We start from the raw sequence: 19604 nt of genomic DNA, 5'->3' as shown, positions 1-19604 counted from the left end.
TTGTGGTGCCATACACCCGTATTGAATCCCGCATCGGGCAAGAAAATAACCGGTTACATTGGTGGCAGCGGTGGGATCCGGTAAGTGTGCAGATCCTCAGAAGTCTCTTCGGAGCGCGGGAAGAACAAGCGCGAGGGCGCGCTTCCGAGGAGGGTGACGACCGTAAACTACTAATAACACACATTAGTCCCTAGCTAACGGGTCCGACCCTTTAGCCAAGCGGTTAGCGATGTCGCCTTGTGGTGCAGTACACTTCGTATCGAATCCCGCACCGGGCAAGAAAATAACCGGCTACCTTATCTTATTGGAAATACAGCTACTTCGGTCCAACTGGCTGGTATCTTACCTTCCTTCTTGACCTTATTCCATCCATTATCCGAACCGCTTATCCTGCTCTTAGGGCCGCGGGGATGCTGGAGCCTATCCCAGCAGCCACTGGGCAGCAGGCGGGGGGGACACCCTGGACAGGCCGCCACACAGGGCCAACACATACACACACGCGCGCGCGCACACACACACACACACACACACACACACACACACACAATTTAGTATGGCCGATTCACCTGACCTACATGTCTTTGGACTATCCAAAGGAGTTGAATCAAGTGCAACTGGACTTGGTATATATCCGCGAAGACGTTTCGCCTCTCATCCAAGAGACTTCTTCAGATGAGAGGCGAAACGTCTTCACGGATATATACCAAGTCCAGATGCACTTGATTCAACTCCTTTGGATAACCATGACCTGGATGAATGGCAACATTCACAGACATGTCTTTGGACTGTGGGAGGAAACCGGAGCCCCCGGAGGAAACCCACACAGACACGGGGAGAACATGCAAACTCAACACAGAGGACGATCCGGGACAACCCTGAAGGTTGGACTGCCCCGGGGCACGAACCCAGAACATTCTTGTTGTGAGGCGACCGTGCTAACCACTGCGCCACCATGCCGTCCTTGATCTTGTTATAAAGTTCCAATAGATTTTCCAATGCTTTATCGCTCAAGTTTGTTAACATTACTTAGCATTCTTTGCATTTGTCCTGGCACTGTCATTCTGACCGGCTAAAGCTCTGCACACCGCTCAATAGGGAAGGGCACTTAAAGAGTAATGGGATCTGCATTTATGCTTGTTTCATAAATATCTGGATGTCTATCTCTCATTTCCCGTCGACCCGTCTTAGGCTTTCTCTGTTAGATTTTCTGAACTGTGAACCTTAACAGTTTTTTGATCTTATTGCTTATTACTGTATTCAGTGTCTTTGTGTCGTGTACTGTTTTAGTAGTGTAACATGCATGGATAAGTAGACACGTTGGTCCTTGACTAACGGGTCGGACCCTTTAGTCGACTGGTTAAAGGTTGTCGCTTGCGGAGCGGGAGATACGAGTTCGGGTTCCCACTGGCGGCGGTTCCCGGGCTGCCCCCCGAATTCGCAACATTGGTGTCAGAAGTGGGATGGTGAGCCCGTGAGGTCATCGAAAGCCCGTGCGCCCGGAGGCGTGAGGGAGCTGATATGCTGAAGCGCGGGGACGTGCTTCCCGAAGGTAGGGGGTAGTGCAACGTGCATGGATAAGTAAACACGTTGGTCTCTGACTAACGGGTCGGAACCTTTAGTCGACTGGTTAACGTTGTTACTTGCGGAGTGGGAGACACGGGTTCGCGTCCCGGCTGTTGCGACGGTTCCTCGGCTGTCCCCGAATTCGCTACGGGAACCGCCACAGCTGGGACGCGAACCCGTGTCTCCTACTCAGTAAGCGACATCTCACTGTCTCACCATCCCACTTTTGACACCAATGTAGCGACTTCGGGGGCAGCCCGGAAACCGTCGCCACAGCTGGAACGCGAACCCGTGTCTCCCACTCCGCAAGCGACAACGTTAACCAGTCGACGAAAGGGTCCGACCCGTTAGTCAAGGACCAACGTGTCTACTTATCCATGCACGTTACAGTATGTTATATACGGATCTTTTATCTAATAAAGACGTTTTAGCTCATTTGCTCTTGAGAAGATCCCTCTTGTACGGGTGGGCTCCTACCTTATTAAGAAAATTCAGAAATATTCTGTCACCATTTTTACTCCCTCTTTTCTATTTCTGTGAAACCATTTAGGGTTGTTTCGGCATATGAACAAGTCGTATTAATTCAGAAGGACCGCTTCCATTTTCTTGTTTGACTGCTAAATCTGAACCAACTTTAATTCAATTCAATTCAATTCAATTCAATTCAACTCAACCCATCTCAACTCAACTCAATTCAATTCAATTCAATTCAATGTATTGTCATTAAAAACCATGTACAAGCAAATAAAGGCTGTGGCTTCGCCAAACAGTGCAAGACAGACAGTCAACTCTTGTCACTGCGCTAATATAGTTGTGGTGATAATGGTGGGTTAGCAAGTATCATCAGAGTAGGCCCTCGTCTACCAGAGCATGCCTTTGCTTTGATTTTGGTTATGTTTAAAATTCTGTCTGGTTGGCATTGACCTAGTTACTCCTACGTTTGTTTTCTGTCAGAGTATTCTCATGTTATTTTGGCTTCCCGGACAATGCTATAAATGCAGCTCTTCATGGTGTGTCTTACTGTTGATGAATTCTAATATCAAACATTGTTCGTATTGTTCTTCTTTGTTTCTCGTTCAACCCATAAATCTCACCCAACTTCGATCAGGGTTTTTACCTTTAATTTGGCTCTTGCAGCTCTTGGTTAGGTAAACATATATTTCTCTGGCCACCAAGGGAGTTCCTGTGATGGTGTTTACAGGAGAAGCTTTGAGTTATCACAAACTCACTGAGCCTGCTTGAACGTGAATGGGACTTTCTCGGCGATGTGTCAAGCCAGTAGGGGCGTTTTGTATTACTTTTACTCCACCATAGCCTCCCTTTGGTCCTGATCCAGGAAAAATCCAGCGCCATCAAGGACTCTCGCGATACGTTGCCGATTCCTTGATTCCATCAAACAAGTTATGTCATCTCGCGAGTATTCGCAAACGTTACCCCATTTTCCAACTCTGGATTTCGGGAACCGCTAAAGAATCACAGGAGAGTGTTTCGCTGATTAAAGGACGTCGCTCGGGAGAGGATACGATACGGTCACGCAATCTTAAAGCACCACACCTAGTCAAATAATTAAAGGATGGAAATTAAACTATGAGGTGAGTGCAGAATATGAATTATTACAATTTGGAAGAATGTCCCTGAGCGGGTTTAGAAGCTGACATTAGCTTCTAACTAGTCGCTAACTAGTTAGTGCTACACGATAGCTGTTTTTCCATGTTAGCTACCAAACGACAGGATACATGGTGGTTGTAACCTGTTTAGCTCACTATATTAACATGTAGGACATACGTGGGACAGACGGCTAGAGAGCATACGATAATGCAGTCAAAGCTAATAGTTACTAGCCAGCGGGCTAAATCAGTGCATCAGCACTGCTGGGGAGATAACGTTAGCTCTGATGCTATTCGGGTTTATTCAGGCTAGCCTCACCGCATATGAACGTATAACGCTTGTTGAAGGACATGGGGAGAGGGCTGAGTAATGTTGAAAACATACATATGAGAAAAAAGATATTTCTATTAACTTATCCAATTAAGGGCTTAGGTTAGTGTATCGTTTAATAATTGGTAAACGTTAGCGTTGGCTAACTAATCGTAGCTGACGTTAGCTCAGCTAGACTGTGCCTGTCAAGTGCATAGATGTATTATGGTTCTGCTATAATACATCTATAATACATCCATGGTCAAGTGTCTCTGACCTAACGTCTGTCGTTTTCAAACAACGCACCTATAACGATACATTTATTGAGGGTGATGATCTGGGTTGATTAGTAAAAAAAAACAACTGCCTATTGACAAATTAAGATTAGCACTCTCTCCTGATACTCCTGCAAAAGTTTTTGGGGTTAGCTAGCCGTTAGATTTCTCGACCTGTACAGGGGACGTAACATTTTGATTGACATTCATTAGCAAGGTCCAGCTGGAGGCTGCTCGTTTCCAAGGTAACGTTGAAGCAAAGTTCACACAGTTTTATTTGAACCATCTAAAGGAATATACAATCTTAGGCGCAGTGTATAATTTTTTTTTTGCTGAAATGATTTGGGCATTATCAGAATCAGAAGAATAAGAATCAGATTAGTTTTATTTAGCCAAGTACAAGGAATTTGACCCCGGTTCCTCCATTGCGCTCCATGTACTTACGCAGAATAGACATATAGCTAAAACAAAGACAAGGTCATGTCAAGTCAATTTTATTTGTATAGCCCAGTATCACAAATTACAAATGAAACATGAGCCTTTAACTACTATATACATCTATAGATGTATATAAAAAGTATATTGTAAAAACAAAACAAAAAACTAATGTAACAGGAAGACAGCAGTGCAATGGTGCAGAGTGCAAATACGCTGGAATAAATATGTTAACAGGTTACTTTATATACATGAGGTTGGTATATAAAATGTAAGCATGTAAAGTTTATATAAATCATATCTTCATCACTGCTTCTTTATTTATCAATACTGTTTTTGCTAAGTACTGTGTAATTCAATGGGTACCATTGGCTAGCATTGTCACCAGTGTGACTCAGTCGGTTTTTTCAGTCACCTTCCACCCCATATTTCCTTTTTGTAATTGGTAAAATTAAAGCAATCAATTGGAAATGCTCCACATTAATACCCTTAGCTACTCTGTTTTTGACAGGTACAAGGCTAATGTGGCTAATTGGTAGCTGACTTGACATAGTCCTCAGTGCTACCAACCTTTGGAATAGTCTGGAATGAGATTGTGTGAGTGGGTGGGTGGAAACTGCAATTTCAAATTTTTCATTGCTGGGAAGCAGCATAACTGCAAATGACAAAAATAACCTCAAGACAATTTTATTTGTTTTGTTGTAAAATGCTTCTAGTCTTGAGACCAAGTGTCCTGTGGATTTTGGTTCCCCCTGATAGTTCATGGGCCGCACCTGGTTTCCAGTACATACCCTGTTTTTTCTCTTCCTCTTCGTCAGGCCGCTGTGTAGTGCCCTGCTGCTCTGACCTGGTCGTTTCCTTGGGTGACTGGTTGTTGCCTACCTCTGTCTCTTTCTCATGCTGCTGTGTTGGGCCCTGGCACACTATTTCAGCTTTGGGGGGCTTGTTCTTCAATGTCCCAAATGAAAACAGGTCCCTCTTCTTCTCCAGCCCTGCCACTTTAGATAAAATTCTTAAAACAAATATGTGTTGATTCAATGTAAGATCCAGTCTGGTTGAACACATCAAAATACAATGCCATTTCCTGAACGTCAAAATCTGATGTGCATGTGTCTTATAATAGACAGTCTTAGAAGATAGTCATTTCTAAACAATAAAATGTTTGTGTTTTAAATATGATGGAAGGCTATTATTTTTTCTATTGGTTTATTTGTTCCTTTACAAATATCAGTAGAAAAGCTGTAAGAGTCCTATTCCCAGAGTGCAACTGTTGAGTCATCTTCTCACAGGATAATCAGAGGGGGAACAAGGCAGTGGATGAACAACATTATACACCATTAGTGAAACACATTATGTTCGGCCAATGGTTAGCTTACAGCATCACTGTTAGGCTTGCCACCTTTGATATTGGAAGGCTTAAATTAAGATTTAAGTGCTTTTATTATCAAAGAAATTTAAATTCTGTTATACAGATTCTGAAGCGTATTGTACAATACCATTGAAGTGAAGTAATGAAAATCAAATCTAATCCTAATAGTCAGTTTCTCAGAAAGTTAAATGGCAGGTACCTATGTGGTGACTTTATGAGAAAGTAGTTGCTCAGTCTTTGAAGCGAAGTGGTTGACAGGCACGTGGTGAACCAAATGTCCCTATGGCAACAGGGAGGTATGGCTTGCTCCCAAGGCTTGCTGCTTAATGTGCAGAACTGCATGATCATGCAGATGCCGTAATATGTGGTGCGAGTGAGAGGTGTTTCTCTGAGAATTTAAATGTTGATTTTGAGAAATTATTGTTGTGGCATGAGTGCGTATAAATCTTTTTTGTGTTAAAGACCAAGTGTTTAATGGAGGCTGTTGGTAGGAAGACGTAATGCCAGTTTATATTGATATTGTTGCTGAAGCATTGGGAAGCAGTGTTCCAAACAGATTTATTCTTCAACACCACACATTAAATTGAATCGATTCCAAATACTTTCCCACTTATTCTAAATATGAAAGTGGAAAATTAACGCAAACAGATTTTAATGAACTTTTGTGTTTAGCTGATGAACTTTTGTCGTCACTTACAACCAAACATTAATTTGAGACTCTTGTATGTATGTAGGTGGGTGGTTCCTGTCAGTTTTGTGCCTCACTGGACAGTGAGGCCTGCAGACATAAAAGCTGTTTTTTTTTTGTCTTGTTACAAAGAACATTCAGGCAATTTCAATCCTGTTTTAGTTTCAGAAACAGTTTTCTTATTTTTAAACTTAATTCAAATTCTGTAATACAAGAACTGTAGAATATTATCCTTTCTCAACAGACATAATTCATTCATTCCTCATAAGAACTTTTTTTTCCCAACAGAGACTAGGCTACTAGCCTTCTCCAGTATCTGTGCTGCCCTCCCCTTTTGTAGTAATGGAAGGCTAGTCACCTCTTCATTCTGGGATCTGGGACTTTAGTTTTTTTATTTGGATACTTGCATCATTATACTGTCACATTATGGCAATTAATTTTGTATTGAGCTCAATAACAAGGTCAAATTCTAATTGTGTTGCCCTTGCACTGCTCTTGCAGGGGCCATGTCTCCCCCTGAAGGGGACAGTGCCTTTGAGTGAATGAGGAAAAGCTGATTCCTGTCAGCTGTAGCTGGAGATTGAGAGTTGTTTTTAAACAGCAGCAAATTAACATCAGAACCCCACAAAGACTTGCTGTGCCAATAATGTAATCAAGGCACCAACAGTCCCCACAGTGCACCTCTCGTAGTCGCCTAATATACAAGGTTTTTGGCTAATGTTATGTCTTGGTGTTGAGATATTGCCAACATTGGCAGCTAGCCATAGAGCCCTGCTAGTTTGGAGTTGCAGGGAAGAAGATGATTGTGATATGAAAGTGAGGAGGGGGGAGGGAATGATGGAATAGCCGGTGCTGATGGAGAGAGCAGAGAATAGTGTTGGTGGACATTCTCATGTCACCTCTTAGACCTGACCACTTTACAGCTCAGTGATAAGAAGTGCGTGTATGTGTGTGTGTGTTGGTATGGGCACTGTTCGAGAGAGACACTGGTTGCTTAACTGTTACAAGTTGTTGAGAGCGTTTGAGTTCATTATGTAAGGAAGAGTGAGTTCATGACAGTTGTGCATGTTTGTCAAATGCAGACACTTGTATAATTGTTTGTGTAAAAGCCTAGAATATGCTTAATGCTGATGTGAAGTGGCTGCAATTATTTACAATGGCAACATTATTTGACCCATCATCATCATTGGGCGGCACGGTGGCGCAGTGGTTAGTGCTGTTGCCTCACAGCAAGAAGGTCCTGGGTTCAAACCCCAGGGTTGTCCAACCTTGGGGGTTATCACAGGTCGTCCTCTGTGTGAAGTTTGCATGTTCTCCCCATGTCTGCAATGGGTTTTCTCTGGGTGCTGCAGTTTCCCCCACCATCAAAAAGACATGCATGTTAGGGTTAATACTGCTGTCTTTGCCCTTGACCATGGCATGGCAAGATGAACTGGAGTTGGTCCCCGGGTGCTGCATGGTGGCTGCCCACTGCTCCTCGCTACACAGTTAGGATGGGTTAAATGCAGAGCGTAATTTCCCCACGGGGATCAATAAAGTATCTCAAAATAATAATAAAAATTATACTTTATCCACAGAGGGCACAGATTGATGACCATGCATTTTTCAGAGATGAAATCTATGACAAGCCTCAGATTAGTCACACTAAGTCAGTACATTCAGCTTAATGAAAACTGTCAAACTATAAAATATAACTAAATATATGAAAAACAAGGAGTCAAGGGTTTCATGCTAAGTCAGTGACACAGTTTAATGCCCTGCACTGTGAGATCTAACGGTTAGACGAATTGTGCCAAAGTTCATTTTCACTCATTCATTTAACATCAGTTTGTATGATCAGTTATGCTTATGTGTGTTATTTAAAATGTTATACAGTATTCAGAATGGAGGACTGAGGATTTTATGTGTGAGCACCCTCATGTTAGACAGAAAGATTTTCAAAAATTAAAGCTATGCATGCTGTTCCCACCTCACTACTATATTCAGGCTGTTCTTTCATGTACATGGTTCAGATGCATGAAAGAGTGGTTCAGAGTGAGTAAAAATCACTCACTCACTTAAAATATTGATATGCATGGCCTTGAAGTATCAAAAGTATTTTCAGGCCATGTTACCCAGCCATATTTGCAATGCATAAACTGTGAGCCATTCAATCACAGTCGGTGAGGAAAAAAAAAGGCGGCATAATAATTCATTTGAAAAAACCAGACAGAAAGAAGATTGAGTACTGGGTGGCATTGAGAGGTCAGAAGGAGAGAATGGGGGAAGGGCGGGGACAGACAAAGAAGGCAAGTCTGATCTCTATAATCCATATCATGTTTTGAATTGGTCAAGGCTGAGGTGTGTGTGTGTGTGTGTGTGTGTGTGTGTGTGTGTGTGTGTGTGTGTGTGTGTGTGTGTGTGTGTGTGTGTGTGTGTGTGAGAGGCTTAGACATACATCTGCTATGAGCCTTGATAAAGCACAACAGTCTAGCTACGTACTAAAGCTCTAATTATCCTGCCTAGTCCCCCCAGACACACTGGTAGTACAGTATGCTTATAAGGGGCATAGACAGAGATGACCAAACAGATGAGATGTAATGAGTGAGAACACATTTGGGTTTATCAGAAATATAGTAAATGAATTGTAATGCTACATATGGTGCGCTGTCTTTTTTTGTGGGTGTCCATTTCTAAACCATATTAGATACTGTTTGCTACTTGGTGCGTATGTTTTGTCTTCTCTGCATTACAGTGCCATGGGTAAATGCATCAAGGCAAAGAGCCAAACTGACTGAACATGTCTCAAATGTTTGACCTCAAAACTTGAAGATGTTCTCTGTAAATTGAAAATGCCATATTTGATACCTTTTTCCCCACTGCTGTTTTCACAGCAAGCATTTCAATATATTAGCGTGCTGTAATTTCTCTGTTTGTTATTGGCGCTTGCGTCATCTTCCATTTCCTCCAAGTATTCAAAGGTAATGGCACAAGCACAGGAAATGAATCGAGTTTGCCACAAAAGATAAAGGAACTTGCGTATCAGTGTGGAAGAGTAGTTGCTAAAATAGAAAGCTAAACATTATCCAACATTAAATTAGGTTTAATTGAATGTTTGCTGTCTGGCCCGATATCACATATATTTCAGATGTCAGTCTTGAATGATCAGTCATCTTTCTCCAAAACATGTATGCTGATGCTGGGTTATTTTGCCAGCGTTGCATCAAAATCTGCGACCGTTGAAAACTGTGACCTGCACATGAACACCCTGCATGTTCAGGATCACGTTTGTTTCAAATCAAACTCTGGGATGTGTGGTTTGAAAATGAAATATTGTGACCACAGAATGTCATCAAATTCACCAAAAGTGAAGAAATTAAGAATAACCACTTGAAAATATCAAAAGGTTTACCTTGACAGCCTGAGAATTTAGTATTGTTTAATTGCCAAAATCAGATGACTTTCGCCCATTTAAAGGTACATAAGGGAATTTGATGGTTGACGAAGCAGCACGCTGTTTTAGCTGACTGCACTTCCTCAAATTCAATTTCCTGTTGCTTGAATTGTGTAAGAAAACAATTTTGGATCATGGCTTTTAGCACTGTAATTTCTTATATTTTTTCATTTGTGTATAACCAAGAAAATCAAATTAATTGCTTTCAATTGATTCATCCATCCATTATCCAAACCGCTTATCCTACTCAGGGTCACGGGGATGCTGGAGCCTATCCCAGCAGTCATTGGGCGGCAGGCGGGGAGACACCCTGGACAGGCCACCAGTCTATCAATGATTTCAATTTAGATAGTGTAAATATAGCATACACATTAGATAAATGCTACTCTATAAATACATAAAATATATCACTTCCTGTGTGCTAGTAAAGATGCCAGAAAAGCACGAGATGTGCTCTGCAGTTGACAAAGAGGCAATTCAACAAATCCATGTAACACAGTTTTTGATTATTATTTTTTTGATTTTCACTTAATTTCACTGAAATTTTTTCAAATGTTTTGCTTCCTGAAAAAAAGGTGGCACGGCGGTAAAGTGGTTAGCATGGTTGCCTCACAGCAAGAAGGTCCTGGGTTCGAACCCCAGGGTTGTCCATGGGGGTCATCCCACATTGTCCTCTGTGTGGAGTTTGCATGTTCTCCCCATGTCTGCGGGGGTTTCCTCCGGGTGCTCTGGTTTCCTCCCACGGTCCGGGGACATGTAGGTCAGGTGAATTGGTTGTACTAAATTGTCCCTAGGTGTGAATGTGTGTGTTTGTCGGCCCTGTGATGGACTGGCAGCCTGTCCAGGCCTCTCCAGCATCCTGCGACCCCGATTGGGATAAGCGGCTTGGATAATGGAAGGATGGATAAATGCATTTTCACTGGGGCTTGGGGGGGGGGGGGATATTTCCAACTCTTAATAGCAATTAAAAGGTAATATTTTATCATAGAAACATTCTCCCATGCGGTGTTAGGCAACATTTTAGAAAATACCTCCTGTTACACAGCTAATGTAGCCAAATACCAGTAAATGCTGATACATTTCTTTAAAGGTACGTTGGTGCAAAACAGGCCATTTAACTGCTATATTTATGGTAAACCAATGTGGTAGTTGGCGAATTCAATAAATCACACATTTGCAGGAGAGTTGTGATGCTTTTTATGTTTTGCTGCATGCTCCCTAATTTTTGTTGGTGGTCCTAACATTAAGATTGTCAAAACCTAGGCTGAAATGGTTATAAGAAAATAGATACAGGAACTGTTTGTTGAAACGTTTCGTTTCCTCTAAGGCAAGCAGGCTAACCAATCTACTCCAATTACACGCTTGCTCCGCTAGTCTGTCAGTGACAACCCTTGTGTTTGTGGGTATGTGTGCCATTATCCATCAGAGTTCAGGGACAAAGTACCCATCTTAACTGGGTCAGAGGAACAAAGCCCAACCCTTACACACACACACACACACACGCGCACACTCTTGAAGATGGAAGGCCAAGATGGAATAGCAAAGGAATATCGGAATGAGGGTGAGTGGTGGTGTATTTGTGTGTGTGTGTGTGTGTGTGTGTGTGTGTGTGTGTGTGTGTGTGTGTGTGTGCGTGTTTGTGTCAGTCAGCACAGAGTTGTAAAGAAAGGCTAGGAGTCAAGTCACTGAGCCACACATGCACTGTTCCACACTTTCCAAGTCATTGTCTGTTGCAGTGTCTGTCAGATGATTTAGGGGGTGGAGTGGTTGTGTGTGTGTGGGGGGGGTATGTCTGGATATGATTAACATACCTCCATGCCTGGGAGTATATGGACATGTGTGTATGAGTGTGCTAGTATGTGGCTGAGTCTTTTAAGGAAGTAATTGGAACATTACCAAAATACATTTAAAATTGAATTTGGACATAAGCACAGAAAAACCCAGATATTTTGAAGTTTGGGGAAATTCTGGGAAAACGTTTGATATTTTCAGGAATCTTTATCGTTAAAAACTTGGAAAAAAAAGTAAAGGGAGACTCAAGCTGTTTGGATGCTGTGTAATGTGCGTTTAGTGTAGTTACATCAAAATATCCATACAGGTTTGTTTGGGGATGATCAAAACTACTAAATGCTGAAAGGGCAGTATGTCTGAAATTTAGCTGGATCTTAATGAGAATGCAAAGTGAGAAATGTGACTACACACATTGTGGTTACTTGTTTAAGATTTGGGGTTGATTGCCTGTGCTACAGTCCAGCTTGGGTGATCCCCTATTCCACTATTGAGTGGGATGCAGTCATACCATGAGGACTTTACATCCAGTTACATACTGGAGGAAATGGATGTCCTAAGATCTAAATTTACTTTTGCACATGCCTGAAAACACTCCAAGTATACATTTTAAAAGGATGATTCATATGAAAGGATATCGGCTCACTTGCAAATGGAAAACTAAAAAAAAAGAAAGAAAAGAAGAAGCTCTAGTTGGCTTTTTGTTGCTATAGTACACAGTTTTATCATATTCTTGATCAACAGCTGCATGCACAATGAGGGCACTCTGCATGGCTCTTGATTTTCCGCTTCCCTAGAGAGTTGAATTTGGCTTACAGCAATGGCTCTTTGTATATTCCAAACATGACCCGATGTTGATCAGTAATATGCAGAGTATTGTTGATAAGTAAATTGTTATAATTACCATATGTTCAAGTGTAAGTCATTGACTGGGCGAGAGTCAGAGAGCAGTCAGACCAAGATTAGCTGGAAGCCAGAGCCACTCTTAAATGACATGACAAATTAGTTCATTTGAGCTATATCAGCTTTGAGAGGAAGCTAGACATTAGGGTGATTCAATATTTGTATTATTAAATTATATGAGGAAATATTATCTGATTAATCCTCATCTTTTGTTTCCATTGTTTTGTTTCAGGTGTTGTGAAGCTGCAGAAGACTGAGTGAACCATGGCGCAGTTCCCGACCACATTCCCAGGTTTGTGTATGTGCACGTTTGTGTGTTTGTGAGAGAGATTTAGAAGAAGGTTAGTCTTGTGGATACATCAGACAAGACGGCACTACATTAGATTAGCTCTTTTTATCTACCATTTCATCAGTTCATATTAATCTGCCGCTTTTGACTCATCCATTCTATTAAGGCGAGGGTCAGCAAGTCAGCCTCCGCTTCACTGATGCCAGAGTTCAGTGATTTAGTGTAATATGTTGGTCTGGCAGTTTGGTCATGCATTTTGGCGGCGCAGTGGTTAGCGTGGTTGCCTCACAGCAAGAAAGTCCTGGGTTCAAGCCCCGGGGTAGTCCCACCTTGGGGGTCGTCCCAGGTCATCCTCTGTGTGGAGTTTGCATGTTCTCCTCATGTCTGCGTGGGTTTCCTCTGGGTGCTCCAGTTTCCTGTCAGTCCAAAGACATGTAGGTCAAGTGAATCAGCCATACTAAATTGTCCCTAGGTGTGTGTGTGTGTGGGGGCTGGGGGCTGTGATGGCCTGGCAGCCTGTCCAGGGTGTCTCCCCGCCTGCTGCCCAATGACTGCTGGGATAGGCTCCAGCATCCCTGTGACCGTGAGAGCAGGATAAGCGGTTTAGATAATGGATGGATGGAATATGTCATTCACCATGAGAAACACAAAATGTAAATACTTCTGCTTTTGATGTTACAATACAGTGACAACACAAAGGATATTCGTGTCTACAAAGCTAAGTTTTAGTTGCCTCTTGAGCAGGATGGACTCAGTTTAGTGTACCTTAATCTTTTCAGGTTCATTCAAAAGGGGGTATGGGATGACACTTGGCGAGTTCATGATATGTTTGTTGGCAAATCCACATAAGAGGGAATACACCTTTTTCAACCTTGCCATGACTCCTACTTGAAAGAAGGCGACTCGGTAGTAAACATCATAAGCCAACTTGTTTACTGCAAAGTTTGCCCTTACAGATCAGGCTGCTGTAGAGTTTATCAATCCAAATGCAAACTCACAGGCACCATGATAGAGGCTGAACACCAGATTACTGCAGGATGTGACCTTCGAGTCACTGCTGAAGGAGAATCACACGTCTCCTCAATGTTGTTTGTGCAGACTTGATAGCAGTGGTGTGTTGTAGCTCAAAAGCACGGTTATCTACCATCTTAATTACTAGTGGTATGCCACTAAGTCTTTGTGTATTACTAATCATCTTATCAGTGTCATAGTAAAGATGGCATTCACTTAAAAACATTGTGGGAGAAAGACTTAAAGTGTGCACCTCTACAACTATTTTGACATCCTTTCCAGTGCTGGTGGATAAAGAAAGTTCTAGGGCAACATTAAGATTTAATGGAGTGTTTGTATTGTTGTAGGCTTTTCTAGAAATATCAGAGATGGGTACCTTTCTTTATTGCAAGCAGAGAGTCACATTTGTCCAGCCTTTTTGTGACATTCAGGGCTGTTTCTTTTGTCTTCTTTGTCTAGAAAAGCGCTGTATAAATGTAATGATGATGATGATGATGATTATTATTATTATTAGTGTTTAGAAAGTAATATAATCTCCACAATTCTGGCCAGTAAACAAAATAATCCTTGATACAGTTTTATTTAGAATGGCAAACCTTCAGTAATTTCAGACACCCTTCTAACTTCTAGAATGATCCTGAGATCTTTGAAAATGCCTGCTCATGAAAGAAAAGATCAATGTAAACAGAAACAGCTTTACGCAAGTGTAAACTGAGTAGATTGGATGGCGGAAAAAAGGACCTGTCTGGCCACATGTCGATTTGGAATGAAAGACTTGCCCAGCCTTGATCAGTCATTCAGATTACAGCCAGTTTTGTTCATAAAAATCAACGTCATCTTGAATGCCCCCCCCCATTGGTGGAGCTTATTGTAAAATGCCAGATTGATGCTTGTTTGATGGCAGATTGATTTCATCATGTGCGATGCATGCTGGAAACAATAAAACCTTTGTCTAAGTATTTATTTATCTGTCCTTCGACCATTTCTTTACTCGAATTGTACACTTGATATGCTTTCTTACGTCACCTTTCTAGGGAATCCCTTTACAGGTATTGAAACTCATCACACATTCTGTTCAGGCTTCTTGGTCTCTCTCTCTCTCTCTCTCTCTCTCTCTCTCTCTCTCTCTCTCTCTCTCTCTCTCTCTCTCTCTCTCTCTCTCTCTCTCTCTCTCTCTCTCTCTTCCACACTTTCTGCCATTGCGTTGTTGAGTGTATGGTGTGTTTTTCAGGGCCAATATCAGATGTGTTTCTGATCTCAGTGGATGAGAGAGCCAAACATGACCAGCAGTTTCACAGTCTCACCCCCACAGCTGCAGGTTACATCACAGGTAACATGCAGACACACGCTCAACATGTATTCTCACACAGGCAGGCACAAAGCCTCGCCTCAAAATGCACACGTAAAGGTCAACAAAACACCCCAGTTTAGATAGACCGCAGCTCCATCTGAGATTTAAAGAATGCCAGAATTTGGGGAAAATGTTGGGCTGCAGGTATCAAACCACACCCCGCAGTTTTTTTGAGAATAACTCAATCTACTGTTGACAGCGCTGGAGTCAACAGCAACCATGGAAGGAAGCGAGAGCACTAATTCCAGTGATCTATCAAAACTATAGAAAATTAAGTGAAAAATATATTTTAAAAAATCCACAATGAAATTAGAACTACTGAAAAATACAGAAATATGTAACTTTGGTCTGTCGTCTCATGATAACTATCCGCTCTCTCTCTCTCGCTCTCTCTCGCTCTCTCGATCTCTCTCCTTGCTAAAATTCTCCTCCATGGAAGTATTTAAAAAAAAAAATTTTTTTTATTCATAGAAGAAGGTGGAAGGGTGTAGCCGGGGTGGGGTTGTGACTCGTATCACATCACATAGCCAAGCCGATGACATTCCGTGGTTATGATGACGCAGTTATATCCACATTAGTAGCACTGGGCTGAAATTCATTGCTTTGCTTATAGATTGCACTAAAATGTCAAGATAAGCACCAGGGACGATATTTCTGACTTGGATGTTTCCAGGTACATCAGTATTCAGTGAAAATAAGTTGTTTTAGTGTCGTGTAGACCTTTAACTGCACTAACAAGTACACTCACTGCTGCTAGCTATCTTAAAATAGAGTTTGTAATTTTTACTCATTTCCAAATGTTTAGACTTGGAGTTTAATCTATCAAAATAATACTAACAACTATTTAGCTGACAAGTTGTTTTCCAGGGTTATTATTATGATTTAAATACTCCTGGGTCAGGTATTGTCTTAAATGAACTCGTGATAGAAAGTTTAAAAAAGGACATTTGTTTTTATTTAAATCGGTGGGAATAACGACTTTCTTTCTAGATAAAGTGAAAAAAATTGATAATCTAACCAGTTGTTTTAAATCATAATTTAAGCTTCTCCATGTTTTTTTTTTTTTTATTTAACAAGCATTGCTACGTCCTTTTCCTGTGTGTTTCTAAGGTGACCAAGCAAGAAACTTCTTCCTCCAGTCAGGGCTGCCCCCTCCCATCCTGGCCCAGATCTGGTGAGTCACAAATCCAGGAAGTTGCTGTCGGCTTACAAACTGAAGTTAACCAATTAATGATCTCAAATGATTAAAAGACCTTATCATTGGGGGCTGGGGATGGTTACCAGCTCATTCAGGAAGCCTGTGCACTTGAGATTTTTTAAAGGAAAAAAAAATCCCTTTAAAAAATCTCAAGTGCACAGGCTTTTTCTGTCACTTTTTTGGTCAGTTTTGAATACAACCAAAAGAGGCCACACCCACTCACTGCTGTATATTTCTAAGCAAGCTATGGTGCTTAAAAATGTCACTGATACATTGTGACTCTTGGGAAAAACTACAAATTATAGATAAAAATGTTATGTCTCTTTAACTTACATGTGTTTCTGGGTATCTCTCTGCCATCAGGGCCCTGGCTGACATGAACAGTGACGGGCGTATGGATATCCATGAGTTCTCTATCGCCATGAAACTCATCAAACTGAAACTCCAGGGTCACCCTCTGCCTCCCAGCCTGCCCCCCAGCATGAAACAACCCCCACTCTCTATACCACCACAGACCGGCTTTGGTAACACACACACACACACACACACACACCCCCACACACACTCCCCCAAGCAATTTGTGTTATAGTTATGATATAAATGTATAGTCTGTCACCCAAATGTATACACTAATACTCCCTTTTCATACATAATACTGCATATACACATTCAGTGAAAAAAAATGTTGATTTTAAATCTATATTGAGTGCACACACATTTTTTTTTCCTTAAGATATATCTCCCACCTGTAGTTTTTTTTTTCTTTCTCCAGTCTCTTGGTGCCTTTTGGGGTCAGAATAAAGTGACCTATGTATTAATATTTATGGCGCTTGTCTATTTTAGTTCCTGCTGTATGGACCTCAGGTTTAGATAAATGATTAAATCAAAGAAAGATGAAATCATAATTTTTGTTACATTGTTAATTTTCAGCGATCTCTCATTGCCTCATTCAATAGATGTGATGCATCAAAAGAGAATTTTTTATTGATAGCATCTGCCATTTCATGTTATCCCTTTTCTCCAGGCATGCCTCCGATGGCTCCCATACCAACTGCTCTGCCAGGAGTCCCCCCTCTCCCACTGCCTCCTCTTCCCGTAGGGGTATCCCCTCCCCTCGTCTCCTCTGCCCCCCCTCCCCTCCCCCCTCCCATTGCCAATGGAACTCCCCCCACAGGCATGATCCAGCCAGTCGCAGGCTTCTCCCTCCCAGGTAACAGTCACACTAACGGGAAAGATGGTAGCATGCTGAGATGTAGTAGTTGCTTTAAGAGAAATGATCAGCATTCCATCAACCTATTTTTAGTTTATGTGCAATGGTTTCTGTCACAAGGCCTAAATCCATATTTCCTCAATGTAAAAGCATTCATATAGACAGTGAGAAATGTTTCTTTTACATTGCTGTTACAGTTTAGACATCAAATTGATAGTACAATGTTTGTTTAAAAGCCACATTCCTATTAAGTAGCAGGTCACTCACAATATGAAGCTGGTTGGTCCAGAGCTATGAGAAAGGACAAATATTTTCTTCTTGCCAGGGAATTGATATTGCTGCCAGCTTTAAAGAACAGCTCCATCACATGTTAATTTAAATAGTCATTAACTATAATGAAAAGAAAACCGTTCTACACCACTGCACCCATCAGCGCATATAGTACGTAAAGTACTGAGTCAGCAGAAGTGGCCAATTACAGTCAGTCCCCACTCGGTGACATTAATAATTTCTGCCTGTAGCTAGAACACCTGCAGGTTGCATTATCATCTGCTTTCAGCATGCTGAGGAGATTGCAAAGTCAAGCTTTATATGAGTTTTTGAATTAACAAGGTTATTATTTTGCAGGCTGTTTGAATGTGACGAGGTAAAATGAGTTAACTAACATCTCCTTAATCTCTCACAGCTTCCTCTATCAACAAGTCGTCTTCGTTCTCTCGTTCAAATACCAAGCTCCAGAAGGGGCCATCCTTTGATGCTGTTGGGTAGGTGACATTATAGAAATGAGTAGTGCATTCGTTTGTCCTCTAACAATGTACAGAGTAAGGGCCTCAAACAGTGAAGTTAATTTGGTCAGTCTGCTAGATGAAGTTAGTCTTGTTTACACTAACCTGGTGATGATAGCTTTTGGATTAAGTCAGTCCACTCCTCAGCAAAACTAAGAAAATAAAAACACCAGGTTTATTCCACTTGGTATTTTGATGAGATGCATTTTAAATTTCTATTTTGTGCTAATTCCATATTGCAAATATTTTCATTCAGTATCTCCAGATACTGAATCTTGGCTTATCTTGGTAAGGAATATGGGAGTGGTTGGTGTGCATGCCCTGCTGTCTTTTCCGTTTCAAAAGTCTCTGTTTTCTTATGGGCAATAGTGCTATTTTATCTTTTTTTTTAAAAAATTTTTCCCCCTTTCTTTGGTTCTCCTCAGTGCCCAGACCCCTCCCTCTCACTCTGATTGGGCGGTACCTCAGTCCTCTAGGCTTAAGTATAGACAGCTCTTCAACTCCCACGACAAGATGATGAGTGGACACCTCACTGGTACGCACAAACAAGTATCTGGTAGTCATATGCTCAGCTACATTTTACATATATTTTTGCATGTGCACATCTTTATGCTTTTGGTAAGCATTTTTGTATATAGCTGTGGGTCTACCTGTGTGTGTGTGTGTGTGTGTGTGTGTGTGTGTGTGTGTGTGTGTGTGTGTGTGTGTGTGTGTTTGTGCATGCGTGTGTATGTTCATTCATTCTAGGTCCCCAGGCTCGCACTATCCTAATGCAGTCCAGTCTTCCTCAGAGCCAGCTGGCTTCTATATGGTTAGTATCAGTGACATCAATAGTCCTTTTAAATTCAAATTTGACCAAATTAGATGTGCATTTTGAGAGCTAGCATTGTAAACCTTAGTCAGCTCTCAATTTTATTACGTCCTATTCATGACACCAAGAATTTTGTTTTCCTATTCTTTTATTTTGTCTGTCTACTTTGTCTGTTTTACAGCCAGCAAAATATTATTCTCTATGCATTTCATGTTGTAAAATCAGCTATGCCTAAAAAAAAACTGGTACTGTATTTTGTGCTATTCTGCAAAACCAGCAGTATAATAAAATGAGTAGGAGCGTTCTTCCTGACCTGCGTTAGCTGGTGCCAGTGAGAGGTGGTCTTAACTTGCAGTGGCAGCATTAACAGCCACTGTCCCAACTATAAAGTCAACGGTTCAATCACCACCACATCAGCCAAAATGTGCATGAATTAGATATAGTGAGTCCAGTTGTTTTAGAAACTATCTGCATGTTCATATATAGCTAATATTTAGCCACATGGTGTTAACTATTGGGGGTCATTTTAAATGATAAATTGTGTTTCTATAACAAATTATTGGCAGCAACATTCAGAG

General features: G+C 41.4%; 1 protein-coding gene across 1 annotated transcript in view; it reads left to right on the top strand.

Annotated features, from left to right (window-relative positions):
• Nucleotides 1-3023: 3023 nt before the first annotated feature.
• itsn1 (intersectin 1 (SH3 domain protein)) overlaps nt 3024-19604 on the top strand; it is a 68135-nt gene continuing 51554 nt past the window's right edge. Inside the window, exons 1-9 of the mRNA XM_056291580.1 lie at nt 3024-3155; nt 12604-12663; nt 14903-15001; nt 16133-16196; nt 16584-16744; nt 17245-17430; nt 18116-18194; nt 18641-18750; nt 18963-19026. Of these exons, the coding sequence (XP_056147555.1) occupies nt 12636-12663; nt 14903-15001; nt 16133-16196; nt 16584-16744; nt 17245-17430; nt 18116-18194; nt 18641-18750; nt 18963-19026 (791 nt within the window). The 5' untranslated portion in view covers nt 3024-3155; nt 12604-12635. The remainder of the gene's footprint in view (nt 3156-12603; nt 12664-14902; nt 15002-16132; nt 16197-16583; nt 16745-17244; nt 17431-18115; nt 18195-18640; nt 18751-18962; nt 19027-19604) is intronic.

This window comes from Lampris incognitus, chromosome 13 (genome assembly GCF_029633865.1).
Source record: "Lampris incognitus isolate fLamInc1 chromosome 13, fLamInc1.hap2, whole genome shotgun sequence".
Classification (NCBI taxonomy): Eukaryota; Metazoa; Chordata; class Actinopteri; order Lampriformes; family Lampridae; genus Lampris; species Lampris incognitus.
This window is presented reverse-complemented; position numbering and strand designations above follow the sequence as displayed.